Source organism: Lutra lutra, chromosome 7, assembly GCF_902655055.1.
Source record: "Lutra lutra chromosome 7, mLutLut1.2, whole genome shotgun sequence".
NCBI classification, from domain to species: Eukaryota; Metazoa; Chordata; class Mammalia; order Carnivora; family Mustelidae; genus Lutra; species Lutra lutra.
This window is the reverse complement of record NC_062284.1, coordinates 86,880,527-86,898,469: the sequence shown is the minus strand read 5'-3', so window position 1 is coordinate 86,898,469 and position 17,943 is coordinate 86,880,527. Positions and strand designations below refer to the sequence as shown.

Genomic DNA, 17,943 nt, shown 5'->3' with positions numbered 1-17,943 from the left:
GGTGGGGGCGGGGAATTAGGGAAAGCTTCATGTAGGGGGTGGCGCATAAGTATTCTTGAAGGATGAATTGGATTTAAACACATGAAGGTGGATTTGACCGAGTAGAGGATTAAAAACGTAAATGAATTAAATAGCGAAAATACAGGGTAGGAACTGAAATGGGAGAGTAATCTTGGAGCATACATAGGTCAGAGGTATTAGTATGACAGAAAGTTACTTTTATTAATTTTCTTCCCATCCATATGAAAACAAAATAACATGCCAAAATTTCCAGGTATGATTTGTGCAATTTTTTTCTCCTTAAATCCAATATGGAACCAGAAAACTTTCCTAAAATCTATAAAACAAACACCCAAACAAAACTGTACAAATACACTTCAATCTTTGACTCTTGAAATAATAAAACCAGTTTCTCTGAAAGACAGTAATATCTGCAGTATTTAAAATTTCAGTCTAGAATATAGCTATATTTCCAGAATGAATATAGCTATATTTCCAGAATTTCCAGAATAAAATTGCAACAAAATTGTTGCAATTTTACAAAAGCAGAAATAAAGTGATGATTTTGACAAGACTGACGTTTTGAGACTTGATTTCAAAAGGTTTTCTTCACTTCTATTTGACAAGCAAGATTACATATCCACTTAAATGAAAGTATGTCACTAGGTCACCTAAATGAAAGTATTCAGCTATTCTTTATAATATGACCACAGTTTGAGAAAATAAGACGCAAGAAGCAAATCTAATTTCGTAATGTGAAAAGACTCTGATGTAAGACACCAGAAATCAGTGCCTACATTCAAGTGTAGAGAAATTCTTCAAAAACTGAGACATTTTATGTCACATTACATATCATTGCTCAAACTATACTTAAATTTTCTCCTCCAGAATTATCTTCACAACCAGTTTCCGAAATTCAGTCTCCTCTCTTGGAGTCATCCGTTTGTTTCAAACAGCATGCTTGGAAGCAAAATGAAGCTTAGAGATTTAAAATCAAAACTTGTCTTGAGCGAGCCGGTGTGTACACAATCTATATGGGTCTGAGAAACATTCTTTGTGACGTTATCAAGAGGATCTCCCTAGGCAACAACAACTGTTGGCATGGAAGAAAAGGGCCACATGAGACAAAGTATACTTGACTGGTGCGTTTGGCGGCACTCACCTTTGCAAATATTATGTAAGTCTGTTTCCTTTATTTTAGGCAAAGTTCCTCGGCTTTAAAACGTCTGCGTTTTGAAGTTTTCCTAACAGTAGGTGAGATTTTTGAAATGAAAGTCAGTTCTTAATTTAAGCTCTCTTACATGCACCTTGGTTTGTTTCTTTATTTTTCGCACCTATTATGAAGGCTACTTTTGGAGCAGCAGTTGGGACTCGACAGGCCAGGGCAGCTTACTTCCTAAAACACAGAAATCGTATGATTTTAATTATAAAACCCGAAATGTTGATTGCTGCTCTTTTCTAAGTCTTGTTTTACACCGAGCCGGTGTTAAAAGTTCGTTAGCTAGAGCTTAACAACACAATGGCCGAAAGGAATGGAGTTACCACACAAGTGTTTAAATTCCATGCCGGATCCCTAGCTACAACGGAGAAGAAAGTTCAAACAACAAAAACAGAGTTGCAAGGTCTGAACTTGCGTGTCACGGATACCTCTTACTCATCACCAAGCAGCTCTGATTCAGGGCAACCAGGCCCTCCCAAGCAACATGGTTAATTGAATAAGGATTCTAAACCTTTTGGCTGCAGATAAACCAAAGTGGCACATGGCTCATAACTCAAACATTTCATTTTAGGCAGCTGTGAGTTTTCTTGCCCAGGCTAATTTGGATTATTCAATCATTTTCTTTTCTTTAATGAAAAACTGCTTGTAGTTACTGGTGGGGACAAAGAGCTGCAATTACGGATCTTGGAAAGTAAATTTATTATCGACTCATTTTAATCATGTATACAAGTGATGTTAAATTTGGAACTAAATTCAGAACATTTTATTAGTAGTACAATTTTATCTGTGTGTGTGTGTGTACACATTTAATAACATTCAGCCCTGACTACTGTTTCCTGCTATGATGAACCTGGAACCTCTCTCAGTAATCAACTAAAAATGCTGGATAGAAAATCACAAATACCATCTCAAAAGCTATCAGTAAATTTGCTAGTTGGTGAGGAATATTCAGAGGCCAAAACCTAAGTTAAACTGGGAACCTTCGATGGCAAGTAGAGTACAAAAGGCAGTTTTTACCTTGGAAGAATTTGCCTTATGACAGGGTGAAGTTGAGCTCTGGTTTTCATGGACTTCCAGGGGAGCAGGGCATAGGGGACAAAGTCCAGGGCCCACACAAGGAAAAAATATTGAACTCAGGCTATGAATGTAGAATAAAAAAGTATTTCTTCTATGAATTTTTCAGGATTCCACATAAGACCAAGACCATACAAATTTGTCTTTCTCTGTCTGACTTATTTCACTTAGCATAATGCCCTCAAGTTTCAACCATGTTGTTACAAATGGCAGGATTTCATGTTTTTTTTTTTTTAAACGGCTGAATAATATTCCACTTTATATATATACCACAGCTTCTCTATCTATTCATCTGCTGATGGACACTTATGTTGTTTCCATGTCTTGGCTATTGTAAATAATCCTGCTAGAAACATGACGGTGCAGCTGTCCTTTTCACATCTTTCAGATATATTTCCAGAAGTGGAATTCCTGGATCATATGGTAGTTCTATTTTTAATTTTTTGAGGATCTTCCATATTGTTTTCCATAGTGGCTGTGCCAGTTTACAGTCATAATGATATATGAGGGACTTCCCTTTTCTCCACAACCAGGCCAGAATTTATTTCTTATCTTTTTGATGATGGCCATTCTAATAGGCATGAGGTGAGATTCTTTTGTGGTTTTGATATGCATTTACTTAATGCCTAGGGATGTTGAGCATCTTTTCATATATCTGTTGGCTCTCCACATATCTTTTTTGGAAAAATGTCTATTTACGTCTTTTGCCCAATTTTAATTAGATTATTTTATGCTATCAATATTTCTTTATATATTTTGTGTATTATCCCTTTATCAGATATATGGCTGCAAATATTTTTTCCCATTCTGCAAGCTGTCTTTTCACTGTCAATGGTTTCTTTTTCTGTGCAGATTTTATTTACTTTTAAGATTTTATTTATTTATTTGACAGACAGAGATCACAAGTAGGCAGAGAAGCAGGCAGAGAGAGAGAGGAGGAAGCAGGCTGCCTGCTGAGCAGAGAGCCCGATGCGGAGCTCGATCCCAGGATCCTGGGATCACGACCTGAGCTGAAGGCAGAGGCTTTAACCCACTGAGCCACCCAGGCGCCCCTCTGTGCAGATTTTTAGTTTGATATAATCCCACTTACTTACTTTTCATTTTGTTGCTTGTGTTTTGGGTGTCATATCCAAAAAAACCAGTGCCAAGACCCATGTCAGGGAGCTTTGTTCTTATGTTTTCTTCTATGAGTTTCATGCTTTCAGGTCTTACATTTAAGCCTTTAATCGATTTCAAGTTAATTCTTGTGAGTGGTGCAAGATAGGGGTCAAGTTTCATTTTTTTACACATGAATATCCAGTTTTCCCAGCACCATTATTGAATAGACTGTTTTTTCTTGAATATTCTTGGCTCCTTTGTCAAATATTAGTTGACAAAATCTGTTCATCTGTTTTTATGCTAGCACTGTACTGTCTTGATGATTATAGCTTTATAATATAGCTTGAAATCAGGAAGTGTGATGCCTCCTACTATGTTCTTCTCTCAGGGATGCTTTGGCTATGTGAGGTCTTTCATGGTCCCATATAAATTTTAGAATTGTTTTTGACACTTCTGTAAAAAATGCCATTGGAACCTTGAGAGGTATTGCATTGAATCTATAGACTGCTTTTGGTAGAATGGATATTTAGTGATACTAATTCTTCCAATCCATAAACATGGGATCTGCCATGAGTTTTATAATCATAAGTTAGAACTCAGATGGACTTCTGACCCAAACCCAAACTACCATCAATAAAATTGGCCCAGTACAATTCAGATTATTTTTTTTTTTAAAGATTTTATTTATTTATTTGTCAGAGAGCATGAGCACAGGCAGAGGCAGAGGGAGAAGCATGCTCCCTGCTGAGCAAGGAGCCCGATGTGGGACTCGATCCCAGGACGCTGGGATCCTGACCTGAGCTGAAGGCAGCTGCTTAACCAACTGAGCCACCCAGGCATCCCTCAGATTACGTTTTTAAAGTGCTCTAAGGCTGGTACATTCTCCCAGGGGGCATTAACAGAAGCAAATGTGAAGCCTCTGCTGAGGCACCATCTTCAACCCAGGCCTTGAAGAGCCCCACAGATGATAATTCTAAGACAGAAAGGCTCACATTCATGAATCACCAAAGAAACATCCAAAGAAACAAGGTAGCATAAATGTAGCTGGCAGACATAACAGCAAAATCGGAGCTGGAAATACCTGAGATATTAAAATGATCAGAAGTTAAGTACGGAATAAGCATGTTTAAAGTGTATAAGATAAAAAGGGACTGAAAATATGGATAGGAATAAGAAACCATAAAAATGACCAACTGGATTTGGGAATGAACAGAATACAATGTGCAGACATGAAAAAATATTACAGATATGAGACTCACTGAAATTCTGCTTCCAGACAGAAGACAGTAGTTTGTGGCAGATAAATGCTCCTGTTGAAAACAAGTAAAGCTGGGTAACTTAAAAAAGTTATTTGCTTAAGGAGTATCGGAGACGGGCTAAAAGAAAGAGGAGAGGGACTAGGATTCTAAAAAGAGAACAACAGAGGTAAACTGATGATCTGCAGCCACTTTTCCCCTGGAGGAATTTGCTGGGTTTGGGTGAAGGTGAGAGAAAGATAATCTGGGCTTTGTCCTAGCAGAAGATTGCTGCTAGAGACAGAGGAAACAGCTTTTGGCCATCTTGCAAGGCTGGAGGGATAGACCTGGGGAGGCAAAGGGCCTGAAACACACACCCAGTTTCCCTTCAAAATACTCAAAATACTTGGCAAATTCGGAGCTGTCCTAAGTTGATTAAAAAAGCTCAGAAGAGGGGTGCCTGGGTGGCTCAGTCCATTCCGCCTGACTCTGGATCCCAGTTCAGGTCATGACCTCAGGGCTGTGTGTTCAAACTCTGCTTTGAGCTCTGTGCTGGGCATGGAGCTTACTTAAACAAACATCCCCCCCCCCAAAAAAAAAAAACTCAGATGAGGCTATCTCAACGGGCCCCAGTTAAACTATCGCGTGAACCACTGAAAGCCTGACTGAGCTATGCCATTGGAAGAGAGGCAAGCCAGAGAAAATGGAGGCATACTCAGGATATAACCCAGCTACCACTCAGCACAGTACCTGACTGGATTAAGGTGATTAGCTTCCCCTCAATCTTCCTAAGACAGGAAAGGCTAAGCCCTCTCTGGAGGAACACAAAATCACCCAGAGGGTCATGATGTCTTATATTGAGTCAACAATTCATAGTTATGCTGAGAGAGAGGACCATGCATCTAGAAAGCAAAAAACAAACAGACCATGGATGATTCAGATATTGGAGTTAGTAGACATGTGGATATAGCCTTTTAAGTATATTCAACTAGCATTTTCAAAAAACAGAAGCAGAGGGGGAGACAATATATTTAGAAAGATGAGCATTTCACCAAAGAATTGCAATGTAGCAAAACAACAACAAACAAACAAACAAAAAAAACCCACAAAAAACCAAAATCAAAACTAAAACCAAAACAAGAGGAAACTATAAAATTGAAAAGTATAGAATCTAAAATTCAGACCTGAATAGATAGCTTTAATAGCAGCAGACAGGATTAATGAAATAAAAGACAATTTTTAAAACTCACAACTAATGTACCTAGAGGAAAAATAGGAAAATACAGAAGAGGGTTAAAGTGGCATGTGGGAACATAGTGAATAAATATAAAATATATACAACTGGAGTCTCAGAAGGAGGAGAAAAAGATATTCACCAAAGATTTCCCAAAGTTAAGAAAAGATACTGAGTTAGAGATTTAATAAGATGGATGAAATCAAGCAAGAAATACACAAAGAAGACCCCAGCGAGGCACAAAACTGTCAAAAACAAAGAAAAAGATGAAAATCTAAAAAAAAATCAGAGAAAACAGAGACTTTACTTTCAGGAGAAAAATGTTAAGACTGACAGCTAATTTCTCAATAGGGAAGAGGGCAGCTAGACATTAAGAAGATGACATTTTAAAAGAGTTACAGGATGACTTATAGTTTTGGCTATGATGGAGTCACTGGGATCATGTTTATCCCCTAACTTAAAAAAAAAAAAAAATTCCACCCCAAACCAACTACAACAGCAGCAAACAATGGTGAAAATACATGGATCAATGTTTTTGGACTTTGGACAACAGGCAGCCCAGGACAGTGATCCCTGAGAGAAGGGAAGCATATGAAGTGAGCTCTACGATTAACCCAGCTTACCATCTGGAGAGGTTACAGAGCAGAGGGCAGGGAGGAACAGAACCTGGCAGCCTCCCTGAGTTGAGAACACAGAGCTGAGAATGTGGGGGAGGCCAAGTGGCTAGGATCTGCAGGTCAGAGTACGGAAGAAGAGAATCTGCTTGCAGTGGGTAACATGGCACAGGGAAAGTCCGCTAGAGCGGTGGGGTGTAGAGAACGGCTATGCATACCCTGACTTCCTCTGTGTACTGATCCAGCATAAGTGACAGTAAGCTACCAAGTGAGGGCAAGAACTACCAGAAAGGAGCAGGTAGGATAATAACTGAAACTCACACAAGGTTGTGACCAGTCAAAGAAGAGAAGCTTCATACTCCACAGGTAGTGTATTCAGAGGGGTGTTGCCTAAACTGTGGGGAACAATCAGCCTGATATTAAAGGTACCCTGATCCTGCCTAATAAGCTTAAAAAACCCTTGTAAGGATCAAACTGTTTCCAAGTAGTGTAACTGTATCCCTGAACAAAGCTCAAAAAATTTTAATAAAAAACAAAAAAAACCCCCAATGCTCAACAAGTTAAAATACACAATGACTGGCATCCAAAAAAAGTCAGCATTTTCCTGGCATGCAAAGCAGGAAAATATAACTCATGATGAGGGAAAAAAAATCAACAGTGAGAGACCTGGAAATAGATTAACAGACAAGAACATTAAAACAGTTCTTATAAACATTTTCTATGTTCCAGATGATAACATAAGGCATAAATAAATTCAGGAGAGATAAAAGAAATTAAAAATACACAACTTTAACTTTTAGAGATAAAAATACACCTGCAAGGAATAAGGCTCTGGATGGAATTAAGAACATATTAGACACTGCAAAAGAAAAAATTAGTAAATTTGAAAATAAAGCAATAGAAACTATCCAAAATAAAACAGAAAAAAACAGCCTGAAAAAAGAGGAAATGAAGCATGAAATAGCTGTAGGACAACTTAAAGTGGCCTAATATATATTGAACAGTAGTTCCAGATGGAGAGGAAAAAGACCTGGGGGACAGAAAACTATTTAAAAAAAAAATGGCTGAGGGATGCCCGGATGGCTCAGTTGGTTAAGTGTCTGCCTTTGGCTTGGGTCATGATCCTGGGGTCTTGGGATCAAGTCCCACATCACGGTCTCTGTTCAGCAGGGAGCCTGCTTCTTCCTCTGCCTGCTGCTCCCCCTGCTTGGGCTCTCTCTCAGACAAATAAATAAATATCTTCAAAAATGGTTGAAATTTTTTAAAAGTTAGATTACAAACCCACAGTCCAAGAAATTGAACAAATCATGAGCACAGAAGAAGCATGCAGAAATCTATACCATAATATATCCTTTGGTTGAAAGAAATGACAAAGAGAAAAGTCTTTAAAGCAGCCAGAGGACATTATTATGTAGAGAATAAAAATAAAAATGACAGCAGGAACAAAGTAAGCCAGAGACAAAAAAGCAACATCTTGAAAATACTGAAAAAATTTTATCCTAAAATTCTATATTCAGCAAAAAAACTTTTTTCACAAAATGAAGGCAAAGACAGACATTTTCAGACATACAAAAGCTAAACGAACTCGTCACTCATAGTCCTGCATTGTATAAACAATAAATGCTTCAGGAAGAAGGAATAGGATAGTGGGTAGAAACTTGAATCTACATAAAGAAGAACCTTGGAAATGGTAAAAATATAAAATAATGTTCTTACCTTTTAAAACTTCTTAAAGATTGTTCTTTAAAGCAAAAGTAATAACGATGTTATTATTGTGTACAAATGTAGAAGTAAAATGTGTAATAACAATATCGCAAAGAACACGCATGGAGAGACGACAATTTCTGTAAACTGTGATGTGACAGTTTAGACATGAACAGTTTATAGAATCTTTGCCTCCAAGATTCTTACTGTCCACCCCACCCCGGTCCTCTTTAGGTCATGTACTTTAAACTTCCAATTCCAGGGGCGCCTGCGAGGCTCAGTGGGTTAAGCCTCTGCCTTCAGCTCAGGTCACGATCTCAGGGTCCTGGGATCGAGCCCCACATCGGGCTCTCTGCTCAGTGGAGAGCCTGCTTCCCCCCCACACCCCCCGCCTACTTGTGATCTCTCTCTCTCTCTCTAATAAATAAATAAATAAATAAATAAATAAATAAATAAATAAAATTAAACTTCCAATTCCAAGTTCACTATGTTCCCTACAGGTATTATGTAGTGTATGTAAGGTATTTACATTACCTTACCCTGACTGAATAATTCTTTTTTAAAGATTTACATTACCTTACCCTGATTGAATAATTTTTTTTAAAGATTTTATTTATTTATTTGACAGAGAGATCACAAGTAGGCAGAGAGGCAGAGAGAGAGAGAGAAGGGGAAGCAGGCTCCCTGCTGAGCAGAGAGCCAGATGTGGGGCTCAATCCCAGGATCCTGGGACCAAGACCTGAGCCAAAGGCAGAGGCTTAACCCACTGAGCCACCCAGGCGCCCCCTGAATAATTTTTTTTAAAGGATTTTATTTATTTATTTGACAGAGAGAGATCACAAGTAGGCAGAGAGGCAGGCAGAGAGAGAGAGAGAGAGAGAGAGGGAGAGGAGGAAGCAGACTCCCTGCTGAGCAGAGAGCCAGATGTGGGGCTCGATCCCAGGACCCTGGGATCATGACCTGAGCTGAAGGCAGAGGCTTTAACCCACTGAGCCACCCAGGTGCCCCCCTAGGTTCTTCCTAACCATATTACCAAAGGTAATGTTTAACTTTAATATTTTATTGCTATTATTTTTTATATCTAAATAGTTTTTAAAGGTTATTATGGTACCTAAAAATTTGTTCATGTCAACTTCAATCTTTATTAAACTTGTTAAGGAAGTCAGACACAGTTTGATGGTGAACCTAATCAGTCTTCTTATTATAGTGTATTTTATAGGCATATCCAGTATAGGATCTTCAGGATTGTACCACTCAAAGTTTGATTAAGATCAATGTATAAGAGGGGCACCTGGGTGGCTCAGTGGGTTAAAGCCTCTACCCTCAGCTCAGGTCATGATCCCAGGGTCCTGGGATCAAGCCCCACATCAGGCTCTCTGCTCAGCAGGGAGCCTGCTTTCTCCTCTATCTGCCTGCCTCTCTGCCTATTTGTGATCTCTGTCTGTCAAATAAATAAATAAAATCCTTAAAAAAAAAAGATCAATGTATAAGAATTGCATTGAAATGTGTAGGATTTGCAGTAGGGCATTTTATATGAATAAAAAATAAATATATATTTTAGATATTTGAGTTTGTGCATTAAAATGCATCTTTGTTAATAATCAGTCAGTCAAGGGGGACCTGGGTGGCTCAGTGGGTTAAGCCTCTGCCTTTGGCTCAGGTCATGATCTCAGGGTCCTGGGATCGAGCCCCACATCGGGCTCTCTGCTCGTCAGGGAGCCTGCTTCTCTCTCTCTGCCTGCTTCTCTGCCTACTCATGATCCCTCTCTCTCTGTCAAATAAACAAATAAAATCTTTAAAAAAAAAATAATCAGTCAGTCAAGAATCTAGTGGCTTCAAAATTACTAGTGTACTCCAAAACTACACTTAGATAAATATAAAATTAAAAATAAGTGTATTAAGATTTCTGCAAAGAATTATCAATGGTATACAATATTTTAATGATTTTCAAAAATACTCATTGTTGTCTTCTTCTGTTTGTGAAATCCTACATTAAAAATAATAACTCTAACCTCTATAAATTTAACTTAAAGTACATAATAAAAAAGAACAGAAAAAACCTTTCAAAAAAGGTTATTCTAGTAAAAGGATTACAAAAAGTTTGGTAACTTGAGAAGCTATTCTGGAACGTATGCTACTAGTTCAAATGTGCAAGCTCCAACTTAACAAATGTTTAAAATATTTGAGTTTTTAAAACAGTGCCAAAATAAACCACATCTTTTCTAGAGATGACATATTTAGCTAAGCATGAGCAATATAAATCTTTCAACCATTCCATGTATTTGTTTAAAAGCCTCAGAAACCATGTGCATTTCTAATAAAACATGAACAAAATACTGAAGTCACTGGAGCCTAACAGTGGACTTATAAAACAAATTTTTAAAAAGGAAAATGTATTTGTGTGTGTGTCAGTGTGTATACATCTAGAATATACATGTATATAGATATAAATAGGTCAAGAGATAGGTTAGTTGTAAATAAAAGTTATCAACAACAAAATAATGACTTGGGGAAAATCTGGGTTCTATGCAAACCATATGTGAGAAGATAAAATGTGTAAGTCATGGTTATTTTATCACTATAATGACTCATTAATCATGAGCACTTGAAAATAGAAATATAAAAAATACCTATGATCTTTAAAGATACGACATATGAAAATGCTTTTCTATGCAATTATATCCAATAGTAAAACTACAGATTTTTAATATTCTAACATTTTTGTGAAGTAAACTAATTCTATTAGTAAGTGATTGACAAGATTCCTCAGTTTATTTGAATAAGGATATATACAAAGGATCACAATTCTTATTGAATAAGGAAAATATTTTATTAGATAAAATATTTCAAATATTTTAAATAATTTTAACATTAATGGCTTAGTCATAAGGGTAGAATTAAAATTTCTCATATATTAACAGTTAACTAATAACTTTGCTCTAACTGCCCATACCTTGCTTATAACTAGTAACCTTGCTTATAACTTGTCTATAACCAGTTCTGTCTCTAATAGTTGCTCTAGGAGGTAAAGTAAGCCTTGAAGTTCAGACCACCATTTGATAAAACTACACTGTCAGGTTTCAGCATCAGGCCAAATTAAAAATAGTACAAAGCAATTCAAGGTTACTTTTTACTAACAATGAATTGTCACTCCTAATGAGTGAAGCCTAAGGCAAAGTGTGCTGCTACTAGAACACAATAGAGAGGAGGTAATAATGTGAGGCTATTATCCATGCAGTCCCCATGATTGTACTTTACTGAAAGAAATGCATACCATCTCAATTGTTAGCGAATTTATATATATGTGTAGAAAAGAAATGACACAATAACAAAAATTGCCAGAGTTAAAATTTTCAACTTTTTTTTTTTCTTATAGGAAGATTTCAGGAAGTATAGCTGAGTAGAGTTTAGTCGTAGGACCTCAGTTGTAAGTCTTAGCCAGTCCTTGGCAAACTCCTAGCCCTTCTGAGTCTATTTTCTCATCTGTAAAATGTAACAATAATAACGATACAATTGCAATCATCATCATCGTTATTATGTGGTTGATATATATGTATATATAATCTACTATCATTACTATTATATGGCTGTTGATAGGATCAAATAAAAAACACTGATGTGAAAGGATTTTATAATAAATCATTAAGTGTTACACATGTTTGTATTATCTTTTCTGCTTTTCTTCAGAACTACTTATTTTTACAATGGTAAGTGAATTCTCATGTTACCATAGGAATTAGACTTGATAATATTCAAGGCAAACTCAAAGCAACATCTCTGGGCAGCATGAAATACATCTGAAATTGCATTATTACCGAATATGTGGAGAACTGGTCTTCAGTGAGCTGGGCCATTCCTTCGCGGACCAAAAAAACCAACAAAAAACCCCACAACAATGTAAAGACTGTTTGAAACATTGTTGGTGGACATTTTTTTTTTTAAAGATTTTATTTATTTGACAGAGAGAGATCACAAGCAGGCAGAGAGGCAGGCAGAGAGAGGGGAGGAAGCAGGCTCCCTGCTGAGCAGAGAGCCCGATGCGGGGCTCGATCCCAGGATCCTGAGATCATGACCTGAGCCGAAGGCAGTGGCCTAACCCACTGAGCCACCCAGGCTCCCCGTTGGTGGACATTTTTAGTGTAAGAAGTCAATTGATAATATCTGGCTGTAATACTTGGCATCTGCAGTTTTGTACAGAAGTCATTTTCAAGGGGATGTGATGTTTTGATGGAGATTACCTGTATTCACAATAGTAAATGTTACAATTGTTTTATAAATTCAGCTTCAAAATATCCAATTCTTTAAAAGTTCTGGATATTAATTACAGGAACTGGTTGCCCTAATCTGATCAGTTAGGGACGGAAAGAGATGTATGAAAACTGTAAAATGTCTTTATGTTTACAGTGTGTTTTATAAAACCCCAAGCAGAAAAACGCAAGAGACATCGGTTTCTTCTTCAGGACTGAACTGAAAATTCAAGTTTACTTGTGATTTATTTGAAGAGGATTCAGGAATGGACTATTTTGTGACAGGAACTGTTCCTCTTTACTTACCTGTGTGACTTGAAAGGCACTGTTCCTACACATAGGGAGCTGCCACGTGTTTCGATTAGAGCCCAGGGACCAAATTATTTCAGGTTTCTCTATTTATATAGTCACGGGCCCATGAAAGACTATAATTCTCTTTAGGGCAGTAGAGGAAATCCAGTTAGCTTATTTCTAACCCCTGTTGTTGCTTATTTTCTAATTCTAATAGTTTAAAGAAAAATTAAAAGCAGGCAGCATGAGTAAATTCTAAATTTGAACTCAACGGGGTTCTAACTGCCAGTTAATTTAATAAATTTAATGAGGAAGAAGTTGAGTTTGTTAACATCATGATTCTTTTGTCACTCTGTGATAAAGCACTGTACATTTTCCTGCAGAGTTAAAAAAAAAAAACAATAACACACGAATAATCTCCATTCGTGTATGAAAGAATAAACAGAACAATAAACTGTCCTGTTTTTGTCCCGAAAACAAGCAATGGTAGATAACTTAGCTCCATCTCAAAATTCAATTAAAATACTGTATGGACTTAGAAAAATTTACACTTTCCTACAAAATTTTCACTAATTCAATCTCTACTTGCCTATTTCATCCTGTTCCAGGCATAGTCATCTTCTACTGGCCTCTCACCTATTCAGTCTAAAAAAAAAAGAAGAAATTTTTCCTATAGCCAAATATATAAATCTTAGTTTTACTCATAATTTCATATGATTAGAAGTGACTGCTATGCCATAACTATTTCAAATTATCTTTTAAATAAAACAGTAGGTAACCAAATGGCCAGTTTTCTTTTTTCCACATCCTTATATTTTTACATTATAGTTTTATTGAATATTGGGTTCCCCTCCCTCCCAACAAAAATTCAAGTGATAATCCAGATAAAGATAACAAAAAATAATACTTAACATGTTTGATGACTTCTTGCCTTTCAGAGTCATGCTAGCACATGTTAATTTTCAAGCCAAAGGTGTCCCAGCCCACGAGACAGACTTGGCCATTTCTATAGCTTAAATAGAGTTCAGTTACTCAGTCACAACATTAAAAAGTGTTGACAATATGAATCTAAAAGTACGCATGAACAAGTTCCTCTTTTTTATTGAAAACAGTTTGCATTATTTGTAGTGAAACAAAAATCATGCCTTGATTAATGTAATTTTAAAATATCAAACTCTTATTAGAGCGAAGTATACATTTGATTCCTGGTATTTAGACTTAATATTCTTTAATACTGACAAAGATTATGTGAATGCATTGGAGGAAGACTATACACTCTCACGTCTGAGCTCTCATCACTTAAGAAATAAATTCTATATTGAAAAATGCATGTATTTGAAGTTTTGACCTAACACAGTGGATTAAGGTTTAGACAATATTTACTTTGCTGCATTTTGATTCAGAAAGGGCCGTATGCGAAGATATGACCTATAATGGTTTCTCCGTAAAAAGATTTATATTCAATACAGTGAGATATAAAATAGTTACAAAATAAGCTGCAACTTTATAGCTACTCACTGGTAAAAGTCTGTAGTTAATACATTTGGATAAATAACTCAAGTCAGCAGCAAAGTGGTTAAACATTTGTGATTTGATTTTATCTCAGCTTGGAATGTGGTTGGAGTGTCCCACTTCTAACAACTGTTTGCTAAGTTAAGGCTTTAGTGTTTACACAGTGTTGAATGAAGCAGCCTGGTCACCAGATGTGATTGCTTCCCCAGACTGTCGTTTTTTCAGTCAGATCACTGTCCTCATGGTCCCTGTTCCAACCTTCTTCCTCAGGACGTCCACCAGCCTTTCCAACCTAAGTCGGGGGCAGGAGGGCGGGAAGGGGAAAAAAAAGAATACAAAAGGTGCAGTTATTGTCAGGAATGTTTTGGCTGAAAAAGAACAGTTATTTGCCTGTGACCAAGCAGTGCTGGTAGTCACATTAAGAGACAAAGCATTACTGTCAGCAAGACACACTGGTGCAGAGTGCCAAGTATCTGAGGTTAAAAAAACAGTAACAACACAAACTTTAACCTAGATTTTCAGATTATGTCAGCTTTAGAAGCTACATGAAAAATATAACATTCTTATTTCAATACATTTAACTGCTTGCGTTAAGGTTGCAAATGAATCATTTGCTATGCAATGAGAAGATGGCACTTGGAAGTGCAGAGCAGTTTCAAACTGATTTTTACCTGAGAAGTACCTATTCCAATACAGAAATACCATCGCTCTTACTTACACCTGTTACTTAGCTACATAAGTGACACACTGGTATGTTACACAATTCTGACACATTACCTTTCTTCCTTCCTCATAAAGTCAGCTGATGAAAATAATTAGGACTTAGCTAGCTGGAAAAAACCTTTTAGTGGCATGAAAATAATTTAAATATACACAAATGATTTGATGCTAATAAAACCAGACTTTCTGCACTACATTTAAAAGAAGTTTCTATTCTGAGTAACATAAACAGGCAAGGAGTCTATAGTTTCTAGTCAAAGATATGTGATTTTTTTTTTAGTTGATTAAAACCCCACAAATTATACTGAAAATAAAGTCAAAACTTCAGAAGTCCATTTTGTAGTGTTTTTAGGCTACTCTATGGGTGGGAAATGACATTCATGTGGATCAGTGAGATTTTGCTTGACAAGAGATGATGGAATCCGACCATTAAATTTTTTTTTTTTTTTTTTTTACTGAAAACCTAAAACCTCAACAAAAAAATCCCGTTTGATGTTACACACAGAGAAATCATCCAGTTTTCATATACACAATCTTCCTCCTGAAAGACTGGTGAGCGACATAGTCTAGTCTGCTCCAGCTTGCCTCATTTATATGGATCCACGCATGAGGGTCCTTTGCAAATAAACACAGCACAGAGCTAGACACTAAAGGAATGAGGGTATTCTTAGCATCATACACACTGGTTTACACGGCTAATCAGCTGTATGCAACACTGAATGCTAGCTCAAGTTTATCGGATGATTTTGTGTATGCTGAGTTCTCTTACCAGAAAACAAGAGGATGAAACAAAATAATTCAGTGCATCAAAAATCTTTGCTTTGAGTAATGGTAGTCATTAGAACAGCTTCAGTTACTGAATAAGAAGATTCACTAGACAATTCATGATGTTCACAGGTCAGTCTGTATTAGTTGGATTTTCCCTAATGACAAAAGCTGGCGCTATCTTATATACTCTGAAAATGGTGATTTATAGGATTACGTAAATTATTTTTTTAAAAAAATATTTTATTTATTTATTTGACAGAGATCGCAAGCAGGCAGAGAGGCAGGCAGCGAGAGGAGAGGAGGAAGCAGGCTCCCGTTGAGCAGAAAGGCCGATGTGGGGCTCGATCCCAGAATCCTGAGATCATGACCTGAGCCGAAGGTAGAGGCTTAACCTGCTGAGCCACCCAGGCACCCCAGGATTACATAAATTCTTTAGGACAAAGTTTTGCTGACCTAAATTTTGGAGGAGGGGCAAGAAAAATATCAGTTTGGAAAATTAAATGTATTTTTAAAATATGATCATCACCTCAATTAACTGTTAAAAAAGGACTCCTAAAGGAAATATTGACAGGCCATTTAAGAGTTTTTTTTTTTTTTTTTTTTTTTTTTTTTGGCATACGTTGTAAAAAAGCCAGAAAATATTACTTTCAAGTTGGTTAGCTTTATCCCAGCACCATGATATCATTTATACTACAATCAAAAAAAGAAAAAAAAACACCTTCTTCACAATGTCAAAGTAAGATGTACTCTGCAGAGTTACTATTATTACTACAAATTCAGAATCAATGGAACCCCAAATTACTGAGATGAATCGGTGTGCCTCTTTTGACTTCTGCTTCACGAATAGGCTCAGCTACTTTAGTTTCCTTTTTATACATTAGGACATACTTCCATTTAGAACTTCTATATCTTGCTAAGGTAAGAGGTTAGAAGGAAATACTTAAATATCACACCTTGTGCTCTCTTTCCTATGTTTCAACAATTACGAGATCAACCACATTCTCAGTTTATCCAGGTTGAATGATGTATGAAAATTTGATCTCAGAAATGAAAAAAATGTCAATTACTTGGTTCTGTAAAAGCTTACTGACTTCTGAAACACAATGAAGCACCTATTCCTTCCTGTAAGGAATGGAATACACCTGCCAAACGTGGACGGTGCCAACAGGAAGGGAGCTGTGTGCGGCTGCTGAAGCACCTTGCAGGATTCGCCCGCAGGCCATTCTTTAACCATTCAAATCAACACTAGCCTTTAAAAAAGTATGTAGCTTACTCAGTTGGTTCCAACTGCTTTACATGTTGCTCAACAATAATTTTCCCAAGGGCTTCATGAAATCGGAAAGGGGTTAGAGCTGGGAGTAGGATCTCTCCATTTTAAATATGAAGAAAGTGAAGCACAAGTAAACCCTCCTACGGGACCTGCAGTAAAACAGTAACACCTCTGGGCCTGGTTTCCTTGTTGGTAGTTCAAAGCTACTTCCAAGAGGGCTTTGGGTCACTGGGAGAGCCACAGGTTTCAGACTATAGTTTAATGGATTATTTAGCTTCATTAAAAATTTTCTCAAGTTCTTACTCAAGTCAAATTGGGAAGGCATTTGTCATTGTATTTCTTTTTCTTTTTCTTTTTTTTTAAAGATTTTATTTATTTATTTGATAGACAGAGATCACAAGTAGGCAGAAAGAGAGAGAGGGAAGCAGGTTCCCTGCTGAACAGAAAGCCCAACGCGGAACTCGATCCCAAGACCCTGAAATCATGACCTGAGCCAAAGGCAGTGGCTTAACCCACTGAGCCACCCAGGCACCCTGTCAGTGTATTTCACCTGCTATTTTAGTAACACATTAAGAAAGTAAAGTAAGGGGCACCTGGGTGGCTCAGTGGGTTAAGCCGCTGCCTTTGGCTCAGGTCATGATCTCGGGGTCCTGGGATCGAGTCCCGCATTGGGCTCTCTGCTCAGCAGGGAGCCTGCTTCTCTCTCTCTCTCTCTCTGCCTGCCTCTCCATCTACTTGTGATCTCTCTCTGTCAAATAAATAAATAAAATCTTTAAAATAAAAAAAAAGAAAGTAAAGTAATGACAGTGCACAGAATAAGAAATAATTGTTACAAACTAATTTTTGCTATAGTACAATTTCTATATAAACTTAAGAAATATACTTAAAGCTGTATTTTAGAAAACTTATTTTTAAATTAACATTATTTTTATGTTTTCTAGGTATTTAGATAATATA

The 17,943-nt window shown here is 37.0% G+C and overlaps 1 protein-coding gene across 10 annotated transcripts in view; it reads right to left on the bottom strand.

Moving 5' to 3' along the window:
* Window positions 1-12,328: 12,328 nt before the first annotated feature.
* The window catches only part of MIPOL1 (mirror-image polydactyly 1), a 339,430-nt gene continuing 333,815 nt past the window's right edge, over window positions 12,329-17,943 (bottom strand). For 8 of the 10 annotated variants that reach the window (XM_047736318.1, XM_047736315.1, XM_047736316.1 and 5 more), the window contains one exon: window positions 12,330-14,520. In XM_047736318.1, coding sequence (XP_047592274.1) covers window positions 14,454-14,520 — 67 coding nt within the window. In that variant the 3' untranslated portion in view covers window positions 12,330-14,453. Of the gene's footprint in view, window positions 14,521-17,943 lie in introns of all 10 variants that reach the window. The other 2 variants (XM_047736322.1, XM_047736321.1) reach the window with 1 other exon arrangement.